Source organism: Hemitrygon akajei, chromosome 2 (assembly GCF_048418815.1).
Source record: "Hemitrygon akajei chromosome 2, sHemAka1.3, whole genome shotgun sequence".
NCBI lineage: Eukaryota > Metazoa > Chordata > Chondrichthyes > Myliobatiformes > Dasyatidae > Hemitrygon > Hemitrygon akajei.
This window is the reverse complement of record NC_133125.1, coordinates 40,463,809-40,485,010: the sequence shown is the minus strand read 5'-3', so window position 1 is coordinate 40,485,010 and position 21,202 is coordinate 40,463,809. Positions and strand designations below refer to the sequence as shown.

The 21,202-nt window shown below is 37.4% G+C and overlaps 1 protein-coding gene across 3 annotated transcripts in view; it reads left to right on the top strand.

Annotated features, from left to right (window-relative positions):
* The window catches only part of LOC140741055 (kinesin-like protein KIF27), a 59,492-nt gene that overhangs the window by 27,525 nt on the left and 10,765 nt on the right, over positions 1 to 21,202 (top strand). For all 3 annotated transcript variants that reach the window (XM_073070732.1, XM_073070749.1, XM_073070742.1), the window contains 7 exons: positions 3,134 to 3,358; positions 6,833 to 7,011; positions 12,547 to 12,677; positions 14,131 to 14,304; positions 15,437 to 15,642; positions 17,042 to 17,239; positions 18,896 to 19,006. In XM_073070732.1, the coding sequence (XP_072926833.1) occupies positions 3,134 to 3,358; positions 6,833 to 7,011; positions 12,547 to 12,677; positions 14,131 to 14,304; positions 15,437 to 15,642; positions 17,042 to 17,239; positions 18,896 to 19,006 (1,224 nt within the window). The remainder of the gene's footprint in view (positions 1 to 3,133; positions 3,359 to 6,832; positions 7,012 to 12,546; positions 12,678 to 14,130; positions 14,305 to 15,436; positions 15,643 to 17,041; positions 17,240 to 18,895; positions 19,007 to 21,202) is intronic.

Genomic DNA, 21,202 nt, shown 5'->3' with positions numbered 1-21,202 from the left:
CATTACTAATGGCTCCGCAGTCTTTACCACTACCTCTCTCAGAACCCTAGGGTACAGTTCATCTGGTTCAGATGACTTATGTACCCTTAGGTCTTTCAGCTTTTTGAGCACCTTCTCCCTTGTAATAGTAACTGCACTCACTTCTCTTCCCTCGCACCCTTCAACATCTGGCACACTACTAGTGTCTTCCACAGTTAAAATTGATGCAAAATACTCATTTAGTTCAACTGCCATCTCCTTGTCCTCTGTTATTTTTTCTCCAGCCTCATTTTCTAGTGGTCTTATACCCACTCTCATCTCTCTTTCATTTTTCACATACTTGAAAAAGTTTTACTATCCACTTTAATATAATTTGCTAGTTTGCTTTCATATTTCATCCTTTCCCTCCCTATGATTCTTCTTGTTGCTCTCTGTAGCTTTTAAAAAGCTTCGCAATCTCTCTCACCACTAATTTTAGATGTATCATTAAGCTCAGAATCACTGTGATGTGCTGAGCTATTTCTATTAATTTACATTAATAGGAATAATGTAAATTGTTTACATGTACAATAACTTGAATTTACAGTAATTTGCATGTTACATGTACAGTAACTTGAATTTTTAAGAATGTAGGTGTTTTGCAAATATCTATCACCAGTACTTTACTTTGCATTGGTATTGATACTTTGCATCAGTATTCGCAAAGGAAAAGGACATGAAAGATAGCGAGATCATTGTGGAGCATGATAACATGTTAGGGTATTTTGAGATTAAGAAAGATATGGTGTTGGGTTTCTAGAAGAATAGAGCCTGATAAACTTACACCTCAGGTTATTGGGAATGGCAAGAGATGAGACTGCTGGGCCTTGGCCAAGTTCTTCATGTCCATTCTAGGAACAGGCAGGGCCCTGGAGGACTGTTAACTAGCTAATAGGGGAATGGGGATAATTCTCCAAATTCCAGACCAGCTGTTGGAGAGGATTCTTGGGGATAGGATTTATGAATATTTTTAAAAGCATGCCATAATTAGAGCAGTGGAGACTAGGACAAGACCTGATAGAAATTCATAAAATCATGAGAGGCATAGATGGAGTAGACAGCCAGTATATTTTTCCGAGGGTCAAAATGTCTAATAGTAGAGGTCACTGAGAGGTAAATAATTCAAAGGAGATGTGTGAGGCAAGTTATTTTACACAAAGACTGGTAGGTGTATGAATATGCAGAGAATGGAACAATATGGACCATGTGCAGGCAGAAGGGATTAGTTTAATTAGGCATCATTAGTTTAATTAGTTTGCCACTACATTGTGGGCTGAAAACTCTGATTCTGTGCTATACTGTTCTGTACTATGTCAGAGACATTTAGATATTGTAGAGCAGACCAACTTGATAGCATGATTTATCAGAAGGTCTTCAAGATAGTCTGAAAGTAGTGTCTTTGTTTTCTATGTCGGTGACTTAGAACCTACATATGGATTGCCATATCTCATAGCTTGGCCACAGCAGTAAGGCTTTGAGGGCACTTGGAACTGTGTGACCGCAAAAGGTAATTACAACTGCAGGTGGCTTTCAAGGGCCAAATGGGCCAAATACATATTGATACAGATCATTATTTCTTTGCCTAAGAGAGCAACATCTGTTTTGGAAAACTGCAAAGGGACTTCAGTACAGTATTGCTCTTTGTTACATTGTGTATTAAAAAATATTCGAGAAAGATCAAAACTGTATACATTTATACAGTACCTTTATAGCCAACAATTAAAACTGCAACAAATTAATTGGCATATGATTAATTAACATTGTTATTTACAGCCAGTTAATTAGAGTCAAGGAAAAGTATTAAGAATAAAGGAAAGGCATGAAGTCAATGAGAAATATATACAAAATTATGAGGGGTATAGATAGGGTAAATGCAAGAAGTCTTTTTCCACTGAGGTTGGGTAGAACTACAACCAGAGGTCATGGTTTAAGGGGAGTATAAGGGGAAACTTCTTCATTCAGAGGATCATGAGAGTGTGGAATGAGCTGCCAACACAAGTGGTCCATGCGTGCTCAATTTCAACATTTAAGAGAAGTTTGATAGGTACGTGGATAGTATGGATATGGAGGGCTATGGTCCCAGTGCAGGTCATTGGGAGTAGGCAGTTTAAATGTTTTTGTCATGGATTAGAAGGTCCAAAGAGCCTGTTTCTGTGCAGTATGACTCAATGTCAGCAAATTATTTAAATTTACCATCCTGAGTCCCACCAGCTTAGGACTCCTAAGAGAGCATGGAAGCCTCAAATCAACTGGGATTCTTCACTAATGATTTTCTGCCTACACTCCCAATTGAACACTTCATGGGTGTCCAGTGCAAATGTGTCAGTCTGCTGCAAATCTGTCCAATAGATGTCTGAGAGATTTGGAAGAATGTCTGCAAGGGACAAAACAGTTTAAAATTCACTGAGATTAATCAAATGTTTATTTTTTCAATGTTTTAATTGCGCCAATGTTCTGAATGATTCTCAATAAAATAAACATCCAGAAACATGCATAATTTAGCATTGTTTTGATAATCAGCTAAGCCAAAGAGCCTGGCTAGTTTAGTATCAAGTTATTTTTTAGTTGTTGCATGAACAAGGGTTGTTCTTGCTCTCCTATGTGATAGTATCATTTCATAGAAATACCTGTTGTCCTACAAGGTCCTCAACATTTAAGATTGTTGTTACCAGCAAGTCAACAAAAATTGATCTATATTGGTAAATATGTATTTGCCACCCAAGTCAAAGAAGAGTGCCGGCAATCATTTGTTGCCTGTTTCCCAATTTTCTGGCCAGTGTTCAATATTCTGCACTTACAATATGTTAACATTTTCATGTGCATGCTTTACTTATAGGCTAACAGAAATTAATAATTTATGTATTGTACCCAAATTGCTCTATTTAGGACATGTTGTTATTAAGCATATATAAGTGAAAGGGTGACAAAGTGAGTAGAGAACAAGTAATTTCCTACTTAGCTATAAATGAGAAAGAAGTGCCTATACAATGTATGAGAACATCTGATATATCAATTAAGAAACAATATTTGGTGTAGATACCTAAAAGCTTAGCAAAAATATTAATCATGAAATCTTGGGACATGAATGTTTCACTTTTTAAATTTCACTTTACAGAATGATAAAATGGTTGAACAACAGCTTATTATTGATCAACTCCAGAAAGAATTACAGGTCCTTAAATCTGACAAGTTTTCACATCATAGCAGCTATTCAAATGAAACATCTTTAGCTGTGACTGCAGCAAGAAGACCTCATACTGTGCCATTATCAAATATTCATATGAAGTCTTTCAGTATAATGCAGTCTCATCAAACTGAATCGATTGCGCGCTCCAGAAAGGTAATATTTATTCATAAAATAATATTTCAGGATTTTCATATGATTTTGTCTGATAATGTTATTCAAATATGATACAAAATACAAAGATTTGTTAATCACTTTCATACATTTGTGTTGATAATCTGATAGCTATGCACCATCTGTCAATTGTTATTTAATCTTAATCAGTGTTTCTTTAAATGAATTCCAATGGGGTAAAAAAACCAGGAAAATGAGACGATGAAAGGCTGATTTGTTGTTAACTATTAGCTAACCCTGTTACAAGTGAAAATTAGTCCCATGTCTGTATTTTAATAATGGACAGATTTGAACTGTTGGGAATACTGCAATATAGAGATTTTCTCAGAGGAAAGAGCATTCAGAAATATTCATAATCTCTGATAAACTTGACAATTGGCTAAACTTAGAGATATTGCTGGACCTCATTACTAAACCTTGGTGAATACCTGACCAAATTGCTATTTAGTTTTGTAAATATTGAATAGAGATGGGTGGAGATGGGGGCAGTTGACGGGAGTTCAAATCCAGAGAATGGAATAGAAAGGAAAATATTGTAATCTTAGATTGGCATTGTTCCCCAGAATCCTGAGAATAAATTCTGTTTCTCTATGTAATGTTACGTGTCTAAAAGTTTTTTTTTCTGCAACCTCGAGCTGTTCTTTAAAGAACTGTCAGTTAGGTTACTGGAAAAACTGGGTGGAGGTTCACATCACAAGTTGCAAATAATGCTAATACAAAGCAGCTTCATGTTGGTATGTTAAGAAAAAAGTTCACTATCCTCCAGTCATGCCACTGTTGTAATTCTCATTATGTACAACAAAACTGAAATGTTGCCCTAGTAATCTACCAGACTGATAAGTCAATAGAGAAATATGCTTCATCAATAGGTGCTTGATATTGGTATTGCTACTGGCTTATTATTGTCACATGTAGCAAGATGCAGTGAAAAGCATGTCTTGCATACAGTTTATACAGATCATGAGTAGATTCTAAGTCAGGCGTCCATCTTATCATACATTGAGGTCCATTCAGGAATCTGATAATAGTAGGATAGAAGCTGTCCTTGAGCCTGGCCTTATGTGTTTTCAGGCTTTTGTATCTTCTGCCCAATGGGAGAGAGAAGGGAGAATGTTCTGTGTGGCTGGGGTCTTTGATAATACAAGGGTAACAAGAAGTGTAGACAAAGTCCACAGAGAGGATGCTGGTTCCCATCATGGGCTGAACTGCATCCAGAACTCTCTGCAGTTTCTTGTGGTCACGTGCAGAACAGTTGCCACACCAAGCTATTATGCATCCACATAGAATGCTTTCAATGTGCAGAAATAAAAATGGGTAAGAGTTGATGGGGGCATGCTAAATTGCTTTAGCTTCATAAGGAAGTAGAGGCACTAGTGAACTTTCTTGGTTGTGATATCTACGTAATTGGCTTTAGGTGATGTTCACAGTTAGGAATTTGAAACTCTCAGCCCCTCTCAACTACAACACAGTTGATGTATACAGGAGCATGCCCTCCTTTCTATAGTCAAGTATCAGGTTTTGTTGACATTGAGGGAAAGGTTGTTACCACACCACCATTAAGCGCCCTATCTCTTTCCTGTACTCTAACTCATTATTATTTGAGATGAGGCCCACTACGGTGGTACCATCTGCAACTTGTAGATGGAGTTAGAACAGAATCTGCCATGCGGTCATGAGTGTGGAGCTGCAGTGTTTAGAACAATCATGGCGTGGGTGTTGCTGCCTGTCCTTACTGATTGCAATCTGTTGGTCAGAAAGTCAAGGATCCAGTTGCAGAGGGAGGCATTGACTCCCAGGGTCAGGAGTTTGGTAGTGAGTTTCTTTGAATAATAGTATTGAAGGCAGAATTGAGTCAATAAACAGTAGTCTGTTCAGATGCTCCAGGAATGAATGTAGGGCCATGGCACATTGCTGTGGGTCAAGGTTTTCTGGAAGGCTGGAACTGATACATGCTCTGACCAGCCTCTGAAAGCACTTCATGATGGTAGATGTCAGAGCCACTTGGTAGTAGTCATTAAGGCATGTTACTTTGTTTTTCTTGGGATGATAGTGGTCTTCTTACAGCAAGAGGGAACCACAGCCTGAAGCAGGGGGAAGTTAAAAATGTCTGCAAGTATCCCTGCCAGCTGATCTGCACAGGATCAAAGTACACAAACAGGAGCACCATCCAGGCCTGATGCTTTATGCAGGTTCTCCCTCTGGAAGACTGATCTTAAGTCCACGACCATGATTGTAGATTCGGTGCACTGGAGACTGTCAGGGATAGGTGGTGACTCACCTGTTCCCTTCTGTTTCAAATATGTTAAACCCTTCAGGATGGGATGTGCTGTTGTCAGACATGTTGTTTGAGCACATTTTGTAACCCATTACAGTAAGTAAGCCCTGCCATAATTGACGGCAGGACTGGGACTCTATTTTGGACAGGTGCTGTCTCTTAGTGTCGTCTGATAGTTTTATGGAGATCATATCTTGTTTGTATTTTGGTTAGAAAGCATAAGTATTCTGCACTATCAGCATGCAATCAACCAATGTTGAAAAGTTTAAAGTTGCAGAGAAAAGGGAAGGGATAGAAGAAAAAGATTTATGATACGGTGGCAAACAGGGTGGAATGAATGACATGAGATTGTGGTGCCAGCTGAAAGAGAGTGGTAAAGGCTAATGAATAACAAAAACATGAATTTCCACTTGGCATACTTTACTTATTATTATTTAATTATTTATGGTTTTATATTGCTATATTTCTACACTATTCTTGGTTGGTGCAACTGTAACGAAACCCAATTTCCCTCGAGATCAATGAAGTATGTCTGTCTGTCTGTCAAAATGCTGGAATACTCAGAAGGTCAGGGTGCATCTGTGAGAAGAGAAACATAGGGAACAGTTTAGGTTAGAGATTCTTCATCAGAAGTCTGGAAGAGGTGTAGATAGAAGGACATAAATGAAATGAAATATGGATAACAAATGAGAAAAGAGCAAAAACAAAACTGTGCCTTATGTTTAATTCTGGAACTGCTAATGATCTGAAATTCTGTGTTTTGAATCTTGAAGTCTGTAATGTATGTATTGGAAGATAAGCTATTTCTTTAACTTGTATTGAGCTTTGTTGGAATTTGATCAAAGGCTAAAGAGATTAGTGTGGAAGAATGATGAATTAAAATGGCAAGCAACTGGACTTTGAGGTCACCTTTGCCTGTTAATTAGGGGGTTCTGTCAAGCAGTATCCAATCACTTGGATTTTCCTAGTGTAGTAAAGAGTATTTGCAGAAATATAGAATTCACGGTACAATTGTTAACTTCACAAGGATGGAGTTTTTAGAACCCTAGTCAATGGGAAAGAGTTAAAAGGCTAGTTATTATTTTTAATTTACTTTTGAGAGGCATTTTAGGCTTTAGAACTTGCAAAATAAATACAATTTGCAAAGAAATGTAGCTGAAAAGATGATTATTGTTGGACAGGTGCACACAAGCCCACCTTCATATGCTCTTGAAAGGGTGATGGCAGAGTTTCGAACACGCACTCAGAAGTTAATGGAGAAATTTGAAGAGCAGGATGAGGTCCTCCACCATAAATTACCTGTTGATAATGGCAATAAGGAAGAAAAGAAGAAAGAAAATGCTAATGCACAACACTCCAGGTACAAAACTGTCAGGGATTGATCTTGCAATTGAAGTAACTTTCCTTCCTTTTGTGCATGGTTTTCATTTGCTTCATGCCTTTGCTATTCAACAAGATCATGGCTGATCTGATAGAAGCCTCAACTTCACCTCAATACTCTTAATAATCATTCAAAATTCAAATTTCAAATTAAATGTATTATCAAAGTTCAAATATGTCACTATATACAACCCTGGGATTAATTTACTTGGCGCATTCACAGTAAATACAAAAAACACAATAGAATCAATGAAAGATTGCACCCAACAGAATGAAGTGGATTGAATTGAATTGACTTTATTAAATACATCCTTCATATACATGAGGAGTAAAAATCTTTACGTTACATCTCCGTCTAAATGTGCAATATGCGATTTATAGTAATTTATATTAAATAGTATGTACAACAGGATAGTCATTATAACATAAAAATACAGTTGTGTCAGCATGAGTTAAGCAATCTGATGGCCTGGTGGAAGAAGCTGTCCCGCAGTCTGTTGGTCCTAGCTTTTATGCTGTGGTACCATTTCCCAGATGGTAGCAGCTGGAATAGTTTGTGGTTGGGGTGACTCAGGTCCCCAATGATCCTTCAGGCCCTTTTTAAATAACTGTCTTTGTAAATGTCCTGAATAGTGGAAAGTTCACATTTACAGATGCACTAGGTTGTCTGCACCATTCTCTGCAGAGTCCTGTGATTGAGGAAAGTACAGTTCCCATACCAGCTAGTGATGCAGCCAGTCAGGATGCTCTCAATTGTGCCCCTATAGAAAGTTCTTAGGATTTGGGGGTCCACACCAAACTTTTTCAACCGTCTGAGATGAAAGAGGTGCTATTGTGGCTTTTTCATCGCGCAGCCGGTATGTACAGACCACATGAGATCCTCGGTGATGTTTATGCCAAGAAACTTAAAGCTGTTCACCCTCTCAACCCCAGATCCATTGATGTCAATAGGGGTTAGCCTTTCTTCATTCCTCCTGTAGTCCACAACCAGCTCCATTTTTTTGCGACATTGAGGGATAGGTTGTTTTCTTGAAACCATTGTGTTGGGATGATGTCTTCTTCTCTGTAGGCTGCCTCATTATTATTTGTGATAAGGCCAATCAATGCAGTATCATCTGCAAATTTAATTAGCAGATTGGAGCTATGGGTGGAGACACAGTCATGGGCAAATAGAGAATAAAGGAGGGGGCCTAGTGCACAGCCCTGAGGGGCTCCTGTATTGAGGGGCAGAGGTGAGGGAGCCCACTCTTACCACCTGCTGGCAATCTGACAGGAATTCCAGGATCCAGCTACACAAGGCAGGGTGAAGGCTGAGGTCTCTGAGCTTCTTGTTGAGCCTGGAGGGAATTATGGTGTTGAATGCTGAACTGTAGTCCAAGAACAGCATTCTCACACTAGCATTCCTCTTCTCTAGATGTCACATGGACAAACAACCAATGTGCAAAAGACATCAAAATGTACAAATACAAAAAGAAACACAAAGGGTAATAATAATAATAAATAAACAATAAATACTGAGAACATTCACCCCTTTATCATTGAATGTATCTATTTTGGCTTCGAAATATTCAAAGATTTTGTTCGTGGCATTCTTGAAGGAAGGAATTTTCAAAAGCAATAGTCCACTATCGCTTATATATTATCCCTCCTAACGTGCCTTCACCCCATAATCTTTGATAGCCTTAATTAAGAACTAGAAAATGTGATAAATTTTAAATTTTAAACCTTTTGATGCATTATATAAAAATTGATGAACACCCAATCACCCAATCCCAATGTATAGAGAGAATAGTTCTGTTTATGCTCTCAACATTTAAGATTGAGTTACTTTGGATGAGGAATTAACAGCATTTTTTTTAAAGCTTAATTTTTGTGGTAAATTTTGAAATGTAATATTTAAATTATACACAGTTAACAATCTTAAGTACATTCAATAAATTTTTATGTTAAGAATTTTTCTAAAGATTTACTAGAAATTATGTTTTTTATGCTATGGAATTGAAATTTACCTTAAATCTGATCACTTAAAGCAGTCAGGAAATCCTCGTCCACGTTATGTGCTTCCAAAAATTCTGTTTTTTTTATCAGACTTGGATTATGTGGTACTTGATTGTCATGAGTTTCAGCTGTAACAACAGACTTTTTCCTGCAGATTGAAGTTGGCCCTGTTTTCTTAAAGCACTTGAACCTACTGGGGAGCTCTGCAGTAAAGATTCCAGCAGGATGGAATACATTTCCTTAAGATATTTCTGTTTTCCAATGTGTTGTTAATGTTCTTCACAATATTACATAGGAAACATACAAATCAGGAAACGGATGCCGGCTAATCAGTTCCTTGATCCTGCACTGGCATTTAATATGATCTGCATTAGCATTTTTCTTCTTCTTCTTCTTCTTCTTCTTCTTCTTCTTCTTCTTCTTCTTCTTCTTCTTCTTCTTCTTCTTCTTCTTCTTCTTCTTCTTCTTCTTTTCTTCTTCTTCTTCTTCTCTCTTCTTCTTCTCTTCTTCTTCTTCTTCTTCTTCTTCTTCTTCTTCTTCTTCTTCTTCTTCTTCTTCTTCTTCTTCTTCTTCTTCTTCTTCTTCTTCTTCTTCTTCTTCTTCTTCTTCTTCTTCTTCTTCTTCTTCTTCTTCTTCTTCTTCTTCTTCTTCTTCTTCTTCTTCTTCTTCTTCTTCTTCTTCTTCTTCTTCTTCTTCTTCTTCTTCTTCTTCTTCTTCTTCTTCTTCTTCTTCTTCTTCTTCTTCTTCTTCTTCTTCTTCTTCTTCTTCTTCTTCTTCTTCTTCTTCTTCTTCTTCTTCTTCTTCTTTCTTCTTCTTCTTCTTCTTCTTCTTCTTCTTCTTCTTCTTCTCTTCTTCTTCTTTCTTCTTCTTCTTCTTCTTCTTCTTCTTCTTCTTCTTCTTCTTCTTCTGTTAATTTATGGTAAAGAACCTCATATTCTTGTTCATATTCCATAGTTTTGTCTATTTTCCAATCACCTACCACATCTTTGGCTTATCAAGAATCTATTGCACTACCTGTAAGATATGTCAAAATCACTTCCATTCCTCTTTGCGGAAGAGAGTTCCAAAATTCATGACTTCTTTCCCACCAACTGCATACCCTTCTCCTGCATTTAGAGTAACTTGGATCTGTTCTGAAACCCTCTCCACCCAATCCATTAACATATTTTTTGCAGTGATCTTTACCCAGCTACCAGAACTTTTCTTTAAAGCCCAATTCGCTCCTTGTTCAATGATCATCTCTCCCCATGGTCCTTTCCCCACCTTACTAATCTTTTCTGTATCAGCTCTCTCATGTCATAGTCTTTTCCCCACTTTTCTCCATTGTCCTTTCACTATTATCCTTCATACTCGTGCTCAGAACTCACTGATTCTATTTTCCTGTCTGTAGTAATGGAAATTGGAGTGGAAAGCACTGGCATGTATTTTGTGGACATATATCAAAGTTCAAAGTAAATTTATTGTCAAAGTAGATATCACTACTTATGACCCTAAGATACATTTTCTTGCGGGCAATGACAGTATATTCAAGAAACATAATAGAATCAAAGAAAGACCTCACCCAACAGGACAGCCAAACGACTAATATGCAAAAGACAACAAACTGTGCAAATACTGAATAAGTAAATAAATAAACAAGCAAACAAACAGAAAATATCAAGAACATGAGATGAAGAGTCCTTGAAAATGAGTCCATAGGTTGTGTGAACAATTCATTGATGAGACGAGTACAGTTGAATAGAGTTATCTCCTCTGGTTCAAAAGCCTGATAGTTGAGGGGTATTAACTATTCCTGAACTTGGTGGTATGGGTCCTGAGGTTCCTCTAACTGCTTCCTAATGGAAGTAATGAGAAGAGAGCATACTCTGGATGATGGGGGTCCTTAATGATGGATATTACTTTCTGGTATCAGCATTTCTTGTAGATGTGTTCAATAGTGGGGAAGTCTTTACCCATGATGGACTGGGCCTTATCCACTACTTTTTGTAGAATTTCTATTCAAGGGTTTGTTGTTTCCATACTAGGCTGTGATGCAATCAGTCAATAGACTCCCCACCTCACATCTATAGAAGTTTGTCAGTGTTTTAGATGTTGCCAAACCTTTGCAAACTTCTAAGTAGAGGCTCTGTCGTGTTTTGTTTGTAATGGTACTTACATGCTGTTCCCAGAACAGATCTTCTGAAATGGTAACAACGAGGAATTTAAAGTTGCTGACCCTCTCCACCTCTGATTTCCCCCAATGAGACTGGCTAATGGACTTCTTGTTTCCTCCTCCTGAAGTCAATAATGAGCTTCTTGGTTTTGCTGACATTAATGAACAAGTCTTTGTTGGGGCACCACTCTGCCAGATTTTCAATTTCTTTCCTACATGCTGATTCATCTTTACCTTTGATTCAATTAATGACAGTGGTGTCATTAAATAAGGCATCGGAGCTGTGCATAACCTCACAGTCACAGGTACAAAGCGAGTAGAGCAGGGTGTTAAGCATGCAGCCTTGTGATGCACCTGTGCTAATTAAGTTTGTGGAAGAGATGTTGTTGCCAATCCAAACTGACTGGGGTCTGCAAGTTAGGAAATTGAGGATCCAACTGCACAACAGGTATAGAGGCCAAGGTCTTGAAGCTTATTGATTTGTTTTGAGGGAATTTACATACAAAGCCAAGAATTGCTAATTCTAACCTGCTTTGAATGCCATGCACATTAGAACTTTGTAGTACTTAAAAATCCTGTGCTAATTCCTATATTTTCACATTGAACACTTGCCAGCAATTGTTTTAAAATTGTCTGATTAAACTCTTTCAGGTTGTATTCTGTGTCTGGCTATATGGAAATGAATTTGAGCAGAAACCCATTGAGGTTGGGCGGGGTGGGGGGACTGCAGAAACTTAAAATGAATATAGTTTGGACCAAATTTACTTTATGCTTCGAACATAAACTTCTCCTTCAGGGTTTCCATTGTGTATTGCTTTAATAGATATTTTTATTATAATCTTTGAACATTGGTGGACATAATTTTTTAACAAATTCGTGTTTACAATGTGCATTTGTTCTTCTCAAGGAAAGAATTTTAGCATATGATGACAAGGTGAGTGTTATGCTGGAATGTAACGGTCCACCTGGCTTTAGCTTGAGAGCAGTGTTCATTTCCTTGGAGACAAAAAGGATTAATACTTAAAATGAATAGAAATGGAAAGGATTGAAGTGAATTTAACTCAGAAATAAGTTTCCTCATCAGTCTCTAATTGTCACTCCTTTCTCACAACTCATCAATTGAGATCTTTTGTTGTCAAAATGGAACAGTTTGCTCAATCGGCAATTTGATTTCCACTAAAACAAGGCACATAAATTTTCTGAACTTTACACATCTTTCTGTGGTATAGAATTAACTAATACAGTTGTTCACTTATACCATACCATAACAAAAATGATCGGGAAATAAAACTGATTTGTGCTTATACCTAAAATAATTCTGTTTGAATTTTAATTCTATTATATTGATATTTTCTTCCATTTTAGACATTCAATAAATCAGACTTGGACTCAGAAGCAAGCCTGTATGATGAGTGACATGAAGTCATTTAAAAAAGACTTCCATGTGACCAGTCTAGGACAAGATGACAATGGAACTGACTTTGAGTCACAGAAAGGTATATGGATAGTCGGCGGAAAAAATTAGTGCATTTATTAATGAGGAATTTCAAAAAATTGCAAGTGAAAAATGGAATAACAAAAGAAATACAATTTGAGCTAGAAAAAATTAATTATATCATTATTAAAATTTAGTAACAGAATGAATTTCTGCTTACTTTGCTGCACCAGCTTTTTTTTTTTGCCATGTTTTTATTTGTTGACTGTTCTAATGTTAATTCAATATCAAGAATAGGGAAGCAATAAAGGAAATATACAGGAATCTCTTATTTACTTGATGTTTATGCATTCAGAATTATTTTGCAATTGGCAAGCTTTTGTGTTCTTTTAAATGAAAATAGACACTTCAAGTTATTTTACTTATAAATACAAGGACAGTTAGTTTTAGACTGATAGTCAGCAACACCATATTTAAAGATTTGGTATTTTGTGTAATTTATGATGCTGAGTACAGTTATTCATTTGAATCATTTTTTGTGTAATTTATATTGATACACTTTAGCCCTAAAATACAGAATTGTAGTGTTAAACTTTGTTAGCTAAAAGGGTAGGGAGATAGCATAAAGTTTGAAAATGTATTTAAAGATACTTGTGGGTGACGTAAAATAATGCTCTTTAGCCGTCTACCTAATGCATAGGTAAAACAGTAATCAAATCTTTAACAGAATCTTAGACTTGTTACAACTCAAGAGGCCATTCGCCCATTGTATTATACTATTCTCATTTCCTTACCTTTCCCCGTAGTCCTGCAAATGATTTTCTTCCTGGAGTATTTATCTTTTTGAAAGCCCTGATTGATTATGTTTTACCTCACTCATAGACAGTGCGATTTTGATGATAATCACTCTTTGCGAAATATAATAAAAAATTTACCTTGCATCCTCATTATTTTATGTCTGCGTTCTTTAGTATTTGAACTTTATGGTTCAGGGAATGATTTCTTTCTTTTTCTTATTGGGCAATACGTTGGAGACCAGAATGATTTGCTTCCACTCCAGTTTTGTAAATTCTGAGATGGCTACTGTACTACAACAGGTCAATTTTTCAGCAATGAAAATAATAAATATTTATTAGATAAGGAAATCAAGGAATACATACCACAAATATTAATAAATGGAGCTATATACAGATCATCATGAATTGAATGGTGAAACAGCTTTGAAAGCTGAATTGCCTCACATTTCTGATGTTATGTTCCAAGCAGCAAATTCCCAGATTTTTGTCATGAAATGTTTTTGTTGTTGACTGAAGTGTGCAAAGGTAGAAGATTACGCCTCTTCCCCATATTCTCTTTATTTCAAGGGAAGTGCCAAAGTACCTTCCTCCACACAGCTTAGTTGAGGTTCGAATATTGTACGTGAGAATTGTTCTAGCATTGAATTAACTTTGCCAGTTATGTTTGGTGTAAATTATAGTCCAATTTCATGTTTCTGTTTTTATGTGAATGTGCAGTCTCACAGAAGAATTCCTCCTCTGAGACTGAGCGCTTGCGTCAAAGTCAAGTATTAAACATGAAGAAATTGAAGTCTGTAGACATGGATGTGGCTCATTCTAAGCAGAAAATAAGAGAGCTTGCTATCAACATTCGCATGAAGGAAGAGCTCATCAAAGAACTGGTTAAAACAGGTTAGAGTTGATCAAAATATACAGATAGTAGATTGTCTGAATAACCATCCATGCATTAATATTGATGTATCCAAAATAACCCTTTGTTATATTTCTATTGCTTCTGGTAAATTCTTCCCCATTCCCCTTCTCTTGTTTTGTCCATTCCCCATTGTGGCTCCCTCTTAACTTTTTCTCTTCTTAACTGTCCATTATCTCCCTCTGGTGGCCTCCTTCCCATTCACTCATGTGCCACTGTTCTCTCCCATCAGATTCCTCCTTCTTCAGCCCTTTACCTCTTCCATCCATAACCTCCCAGCTACTTACTTCATCCCCCTTCCTCCACCCACCCCACCTACCGACCTTGTTCCACTTGTTACCTACCAGCTTGTACTCATTCTCCTTCCTCAAACTTCTTATTCTGGCCTCTGCTCCCTTCCTCTCCAAACCTGATAAAGGATCTCGGCCCAAAACATCGACTGTTTATTCATTTCCACAGATACTGTCTGGCCTGCTGAGTTCCTCCAGCATTTTGTGTGTGTTCCTCATGATTTCCAGCAACTGCAGAGTCTCTTAAGTTTATAATTTGTTATATCTTTTTATTAACATAAGTATTGATTAATTCTCATTCATATTCCATATTTTTCTTAGAAAAGAAAATGAATTAATTGGGAGCATTGTTTCTAAATATTTCTGTTAAGTCATGTTAAATATTTAGTGCTGTATTTTTGAGTAACCCAATTGAATATGGTTGAATCAAATAGAAAACTACTTAGAACCATAGAACACTAGAATAGTTGATGCAGAGTTGTTAATTCTTCTTCACTAGTTGTTCATTATACATAGACTTTGATTTAAAAGCAATCGATAGCTAAAACATTTATACAGAATGGGGATAAGGAAACATAGGCATGGAGGATGCAGTCAGCCCACTAGTCAAGAAGTCAATATTTCGATATTTCTTAGACTAGACAACAGGGTGACCCGTTGGGGCACACTTTGAGAGAATCGAAATAGAGCTACCCTGCCTTGCCCTTTTGCTCCGCTTGCGTTGCTGCTAAGGCTGGCCGTGCGCATGCGTCTTTCTAAAATTCTCCTTTGTTGCCTATTTTACAATTTATATTTATTTGCTTATTTTATTTAATTTAATTAGGTCAAGATGCTCAGGCTGTGAACCGACAATATTACCAAAAGATTACTCAGTTAGAAAAAGAAGCAGAGCAGGCTAAGACTGAGCTGACTGAAGCTCAGAAACAACTGCAGGAACTGGAGAACAAAGAGCTCAGGGATGTTGCAGAAAAAGTAAAATTGCAAAAGGAATTCCGCAAGAAGATGGATTCTGCCAAAGTTAAAGTTCAGGTATATTGATTGCTGAAGTATTAAATCATTCAAAATACATTCAATATAAATAAATAAAAATAATTTTATATGTTGGACAATAGTTGTAAAAATAAGTTCCTAAGAACGTGGGGGAATGATGAGATAAATAAGCAGAAAGGGAAAGGAATAAAAGACAAAAAAAAACTGGATGATTGAGATCTACAATAAAACAGAATATGCTGGGAATACTCCATAGAACAGGGAGTGGCAGTGAAAAGTCAACCTTGGTGAAGGGCTAGGTTAACAACCTATCATCAGACTTTCATTGGGAGTAACAACCCCAACGATCAATGATTATAGATGTGCTGAGTGTTTCTAGCATCTTCTGTTATAATTGAAGGTCATGCAAATTCTCAGTTAAGGAAATAGGAAATATCAGAAGCACAAGTATTCAATGTCCATTTAATATCAAAGAATGTATGAATTATACAACCTTGAGATTTGTTTGCTTACAGTCACAAAGCAAGAAACCTGAAAGAATCCAGTAAATGAAGACCAACACTCAATATGCATAGAAAAAGAGAGAAGTGTAGAAGGATGGATCATTAGAGTAGATGCAACAAAAATGAGAAACTGGACAAATGTTTCTGCAGAAAATATAGTAGGAAAAATATAATCAAGTAACTGGGAGGAAGTATGCTTAAAATAGTTATTTGTTTACAGCTCTTTGTAGTACTGAAGATTGAGAGCTCAAGGAAGGGGAAACAATAATCAGAAATTGATTACTTTAAGGCATATATGTCAAACTCAAGGCCCGCGGGCCAAATCCGGCCCGCGGTGGAATTATCTTTGGCCCGCAAGATAATATCTAATTACTATTACAGCTGGCCCCAGTAATCGAAGCGCCTATGGCGTATGATATGGCTAATGCTGAGTTTATTCAGGTACCAGGTTTTCAGGGTTTTTAGTGTTTATTTGGCAGTCTTGCTCGGCAGTCTTCTTCATAAGAAACGGAATTTGTAAAGTGAAACACTTTGTAGTTATAGCAGAGACTGAGACACATGAGAGCAGGCTGAAAAAACGGAGGCAACGAAAGCTGCGTTAGCTGCGTTCACACGCGTCCGACTGATCCGGCCTGCAGGAAGCTGCATTTTGCTCAATCCGGCCCGTGACCTAAAATGAGTTTGACAACCCTGCTTTAAGGTGTGGTTGGTGAACAGATCTGAAGAAGACTTCATGAAATTTCTGTACTGAGCAAAGAATAGGAAATAGTCATTAAAGCACCAGAAAAAAGAGGGAATCTCAGTGTGAATGAAAAAGAATGTCCATCTTATTGCATGAAAAAGCTTAATATACTTTATATTTCAAAGGGAAATTTGGTGGTAACTAGGATACTGCTGCCAACAAAAACACATTGAAAATTTTGTTACCTTCTTAGACCTTGCAGAAGAAACAGCAAGAAACGAAGAAGCTGTTTTCTATGTCAGCACAGAGTGAGAAACGATTGGTCCAATTGAGCCAGAATGTGGAAAATATGAAACAACAACAACTACTACTCCAGAAAAAATTGCAAGAAGAGAGTGAAAAAAAACGAAAACTGGAAAATGAGATTCAAAAAGATCAACAACGAATCAAAGTAAGACATATGTGTTAAGTTACGTTGGTAAAATATATATTTAAGTTTTTAAACATGTGAGATGCATTGTAATTTTAATGTAGCCTTTTGTTGTTTCCAAGATCTATATAATTCATATTATAATAACTATTTTCAACACTCCCATAAAAAAGCACATTAGTACTCACAGACTATGGTAATATACATCAAAAAGACAATCTTCATCACTAGATACAGCACAAGGGTTGAAAAAAGTGAACCTTTCATTTTGTGTCTAAATCAAATTTTTAAAAGCAATAACGGTAATATGGGTTTGTCATCAGGGAATTCTGAGTTGTATGTAGGTGGTGCTTTAAAGAGACTGAAACAGACTAGGGATTGAACCTAAAGTAAATTTGCATTGAGCCAGTTCTTGAATGTATTATTTATTTTCACTTCTGATAATGCTTCTCAATGTAATTGTATAACCATTGTTCTTAACCCACAGCATGTGACAATGTGGAATAAGGTGATCATTAAGTTATTTGTTTCATATTGTTTCATGTGGGAAGAATTAGACACATTGTAATATTGTACGAAAACGGATCAAAACTCTAAAGACAACTAAAAGGACTAGTATTTAAAAGAATGGATGGTGTGTTCAATGATTTAAATATTTAAATTGGTAATATGATCTATGGTATTCAGTTAGAAATACCAGCCATGTTTGGATAGAATTTCCAATATTTTCTTGCTGGTATTTGAAGCAGTATTTGTAAAATTTGTAATTTTTATTCCATTGATTGAACACACATATGGTGAGCTAGCATTTACAGGAAAATGGGTGAATTTCTATCTGTAGATATAAATTCATACTGAATTCTGAACAGTTAAGAGTAACATTAATCAAATCATAATATATTCTGATGAATGGACAAAAAGAAGTTAATGCAAACATAGTGGATCATTTTGAATCTTTGAACATGTGATGGAACAAGTCTCCATTTCGATGGTGCAATCTTGGCTATCTGATAATCGCCTAAGCATGTCTCTTTAATGTAGAAGATATCAAGCATGGAAATGTGAGATTGGGGACAATAAGTAAAAGTCAAATTGTAGAGAAAATATGTGTGTAGGTGGGTGGGTGTGGGATAGGTGATGGGACAGAGAAAACAAAGGTAAAGTTAGCTCTGGTGAATTGACCTCTAACTTTATCTCTTTCCATGGGTTCTGCATGGTGCCGGAGGTCACAGCCTGCTTTCAGAATTAAAGCTCCTACATGCACTGAACGTTTTACAAAATTATGCATGTTCAGTCATTTCTGGTTGTAATTGGCAGGCCTTGATACATGGACATAGAGACCATCTCATTTTTAATTATCCTCTTCTTTCTTCATGCATTTAAGGTTCAAGAAAAATAATGCAGGTCTCCACAAACCTGGACTCAGCCTCAATTTCAAACATCTATGGCTTCATAACAAATTTTGAAAAACCCATGTTGAATAGCAACCAACTCCACTGAAATTTTAGCTAACAAAATCAATACTTTGTAGTGATTCAGGATATGAAAGGAAATGTGTCAAAATATTTTGAACTTTTAACCCAAATTAAGAAGCTATTTTATGAGACTTCTAATTGTAAACTGGTTTATCTCCTGAAATCATAAGAATTTCAAGATTTCCATGTTTAATTTTGCTAGGAGCTGGAATTAAAGCGTGAACATCAGCAGAAAATTCTGAAAAGAAAAACTGAGGAAATTACTCATCTGAAGAAAATGAATTACTCACCTGTTATTTCACAGGAGCAGCAGGTGTGCTTTGCAATATTATGTTTCTTCTTGACAATATTTTTACTTTACCAATGTAACAAAATAAGCTCCTAATTTGGAGTTATTTAAGTTGCATTACCATTAAACTAATATATTAAATGAGGCTTCCTAATTGTTTCAAAACTACTAGTAATCGTCCAGTTGTTTAGTCAAAAATACGGAAACCCATGGACATATATCCACAGATACATAGAACAATACAGCACAGTACAGGTCCTTTGGCCCACAATATTGTGCCAACCCTTAAACCCTGCCTCCCATATAGCCCCCCCCCCACTTTAAATTCCTCCATATACCTGTCTAATAGTCTCTTAAATTTCACTAGTGTATCTGCCTCCACCACTGACTCAGGCAGTGCATTTCACGCACCAACCACTCTCTAAGTAAAAAACCTTCCTCCAATATCCCCCTTAAACTTTCCAATCCTTACCTTAAAGCTATGTCCTCTTGTATTGAGCAGTGGTGCCCTGAGGAAGAGGAGCTGGCTGCCCACTCTATCTATTACTCTTAATATCTTGTATACCTCTATCATGTCTTCTCTCATCCTCCTTCTCTCCAAAGAGTAAAGCCCTAGCTCCCTTAATCTCTGATCATAATGCATACTCTCTAAACCAGGCAGCATCCTGGTAAATCTCCTCTGTACCCTTTCCAATGCTTCCACATCCTTCCTATAGTGAAGCGACCAGAACTAGACACAGTACTCCAAGTGTGGCCTAACTAGAGTTTTATAGAGCTGCATCATTACCCATGACTCTTAAACTCTATCCCTCGACTTATGAAAGCTAACATTCCATAAGCTTTCTTAACTACCCTATCTACCTGTGAGGCAACTTTCAGGGATCTGTGGACATGTACCCCCAGATCCTTCTGATCCTCTACAATTCCAGGTATCCTGCCATTTACTTTGTACTCTGCCTTGGAGTTTGTCCTTCCAAAGTGTACCACCTCACACTTCTCTGGATTGAACTCCATCTGCCACTTCTTAGCCCACTTCTGCATCCTATCAATGTCTCTCTGCAATCTTCAACAATCCTCAACACTATCCACAGCACCACCAACCTTTGTGTCATCTGCAAACTTGCCAACACACCCTTCTACCCCCACATCCAGGTCATTAATAAAAATCACAAAAAGTAGAGGTCCCAGAACCAATCCTTGTGGGACAACCCTCCAATCCGAATGTACTCCCTCCACCACAACCCTCTGCTTTCTGCAGGCAAGCCAATTCTGAATCCACCTGGCCAAAGTTCCCTGGATCCAATGCCTTACTAAAATCCATGTAGATCACATCCACTGCACTACCCTCATCTATATGCCTGGTCACCGCCTCAAAGAACTGTATCAGGCTTGTTAGACACGATCGGCCTTCACAAAGCCATGCTGACTGTCCCTGATCAGACCATGATTCTCTAAATACCCATAGATTCTATCTCTAAGAATCTTTTCCAACAGCTTTCCCACCACAGACGTAAGGCACACTGGTTTATAATTACCTGGACTACCCTTACTACCTTTTTTGAACAAGGGGACAACATTCGCCACCCTCCAATCCTCTGGTACCATTCCCGTGGACAACGAGGACATTAAGATCCTAGCCAGAGGCTCAGCAATCCCTTCCCTCGCCTCGTGGAGCAGCCTGGGGAATATTCAGTCAGGCCCCGGGGACTTATCTGCCCTAATGTATTTTAACAACTCCAACACCTCTTCTCCCTTAATATCAACATGCTCCAGAACATCAACCTCACTCATATTGTCCTCACCATCATCAGGTTCTCTTTCATTGGTGAATACCGAAGAGAAGTATTCATTGAGGACCTCGCTCACTTCCACAGCCTCCAGGCACATCTTCCCACCTTTATCTCTAATTGGTCCTATCTTCACTCCTGTCAATCTTTTGTTCTTCACATAATTGAAGAATGCCTTGGGGTTTTCCTTTACCCTACTTGCCAAGGCCTTCTCATGTCCCCTTCTTGCTCTCCTCAGCCCCTTCTTTAAGCTCCTTTCTTGCTACCCTATATTCCTCAATAGATTCATCTAATCCTTGCTACCTAAACCTCACATATGCTGTCTTCTTCCATCTGACTAGATTCTCCACCTCACTTGTCCCCCATGGGTCCTTCACCCTACCATTCTTTATCTTCCTCCCTGGGACAAATTTATCTCTAACATCCTGCAAGA